The following is a 1,615-nucleotide window of genomic DNA, read 5'->3' as shown; positions in this document are numbered from 1 at the left end:
TCTAACTGTGTAGGCTAGGTCAAATTAGTTTTCTTTACAGACATCAAAATGTGTGACATCATTTTTGTAATCTATTGTACAGTTATTGTACAAAGTATTTGATAAAGTAGGCTTTAAATATATGAGACGGAATTTGGTAAAACGTTGGATGTTATAGAACATGTGATGATTTTCAAAATACATTCTGATTTCAGCATGTGCTCGTTCATAAAAATGAGTTTTTTTTACCTCCATAAAGATCATATATCTATGCATAAAGATATGGCGCTTTGTTTGTTTTGCCTGGACAGACAGCAGCGGACAGTTATGTTATGTAATGTCCATTTGAAAGGAGCAGGCCAAACGCCGCACCGTAGTCGGGTTGAGGCGGGAAATCGGATCAACGGTATAATACCGAAAACGAACGTTATTGTTGACCTTTTGCGTTGCAAAACTTCTAAATAATCTCCTCTATTTTTATGTAATGTAAAGCATAATGATTCCTTTCGTGAATCGTGATGTATAACGGTGTAGTTTATTTTGATTTGAAAAAAAACCCTCTCACTCGCAAGGAACATGGTACATTCCACGACGCGTCACCCATTGTTTACAAATGAACTCGGATGGCTTGTTGGTTTACTGCTGAGCGGCGTGGTGAGAGCGAGGAGCAGCAGAAGCAGCAGCCCGGCGGCTCTCAAGTCATACCGAGAACAAAAACACTGAAAAAGCCCACTCACAGAAACTCGACAACGTATCCGCCATTATGCCGTGTCGGAAGGAGAACTACATCTTTCTGGAGCAGTCGGTTACGGTCGGCTCCAAAGAAGTGGACGCGCTGGTTACGAAGATCGGCGAGGCGCTGCAGCTCCACAACAATAGCGGCGGCCACCAGAAGACGTCGGTGTCCGTGTCCATGTCCTGCCTGCACGGGCTCACCGGCAGCGGCGGCGGCTCCGGCGTGGTCAAGCCGGCAGCCATAATCGGCGGCAACGCCGGGGGAGCTCCATCGCAAAAACAGAAACACCACGGCTGCTGCATGCGGCTCCGGAACCGGGGACACCGGGGGAGCAGCAGGGCAAGCCCCTATAACATCCCCGGATCTAACAGCGACCAGGACTGGGACCAAAAAATCAAACCGTGGAACAAAAAGAGGATCAACGTGGAGGAGGACGATCCGCACCGACTGCTGCAGGACTTAATTTTGTCCGGGAACCTGATTAAAGAGGCTGTGAGGAGGCTGCAGTTCTCCGGCGCAGACTGTGGAGACTTCCCCAAGACGGCGGACAGTGTGCCGTGCTGAGAGCCGGTGTGTCCCCCCCCTTTTCCCCTGGATGGACACAACAAAACTATGACTGTTTAGAATTAAATTTCACAGGACTGTTTTTTTTATTATTATTTACAGGACTGGTAGCTATGTCTTTTTTTAATTTCATGATTTTTTTTCAATAATTAGCAGTGAGCCTAGCTAGCTTACTTTAGCTCGCTAGCCACCCGGCTAATGAGCCGTGTTGTTTATGTTTGAATGTCTCCTTGTGGGTCAGACGACCGGGGGTAGCAGTGGAGCTCTGATCCGCCAGAAACTCATTTTTTACCGGCCTATTTCTTAAGAAATGACAATTATTTCACCCTTTTTAAC

General features: G+C 46.8%; 1 protein-coding gene across 1 annotated transcript; it reads left to right on the top strand.

Annotated features, from left to right (window-relative positions):
- Positions 1-578: 578 nt before the first annotated feature.
- On the top strand, positions 579-1,302 carry gbp (glycogen synthase kinase binding protein). Its single transcript, XM_028580731.1, has one exon. It carries the CDS (start codon positions 743-745, stop codon positions 1,277-1,279), a length of 537 nt encoding a protein of 178 aa, XP_028436532.1. The 5' UTR covers positions 579-742; the 3' UTR covers positions 1,280-1,302.
- Positions 1,303-1,615: the final 313 nt, after the last annotated feature.

This window comes from Perca flavescens, chromosome 6 (genome assembly GCF_004354835.1).
Source record: "Perca flavescens isolate YP-PL-M2 chromosome 6, PFLA_1.0, whole genome shotgun sequence".
NCBI lineage: Eukaryota > Metazoa > Chordata > Actinopteri > Perciformes > Percidae > Perca > Perca flavescens.
The sequence above is the reverse complement of the archived record's forward strand: the minus strand, read 5'-3'. Positions and strand labels throughout refer to the sequence as shown.

What these genes read in the sequence shown, in the direction of transcription:
- gbp (XM_028580731.1), top strand. Translation starts at nt 743, where the DNA reads ATGCCGTGTCGGAAGGAGAACTACATCTTTCTGGAGCAGTCGGTTACG.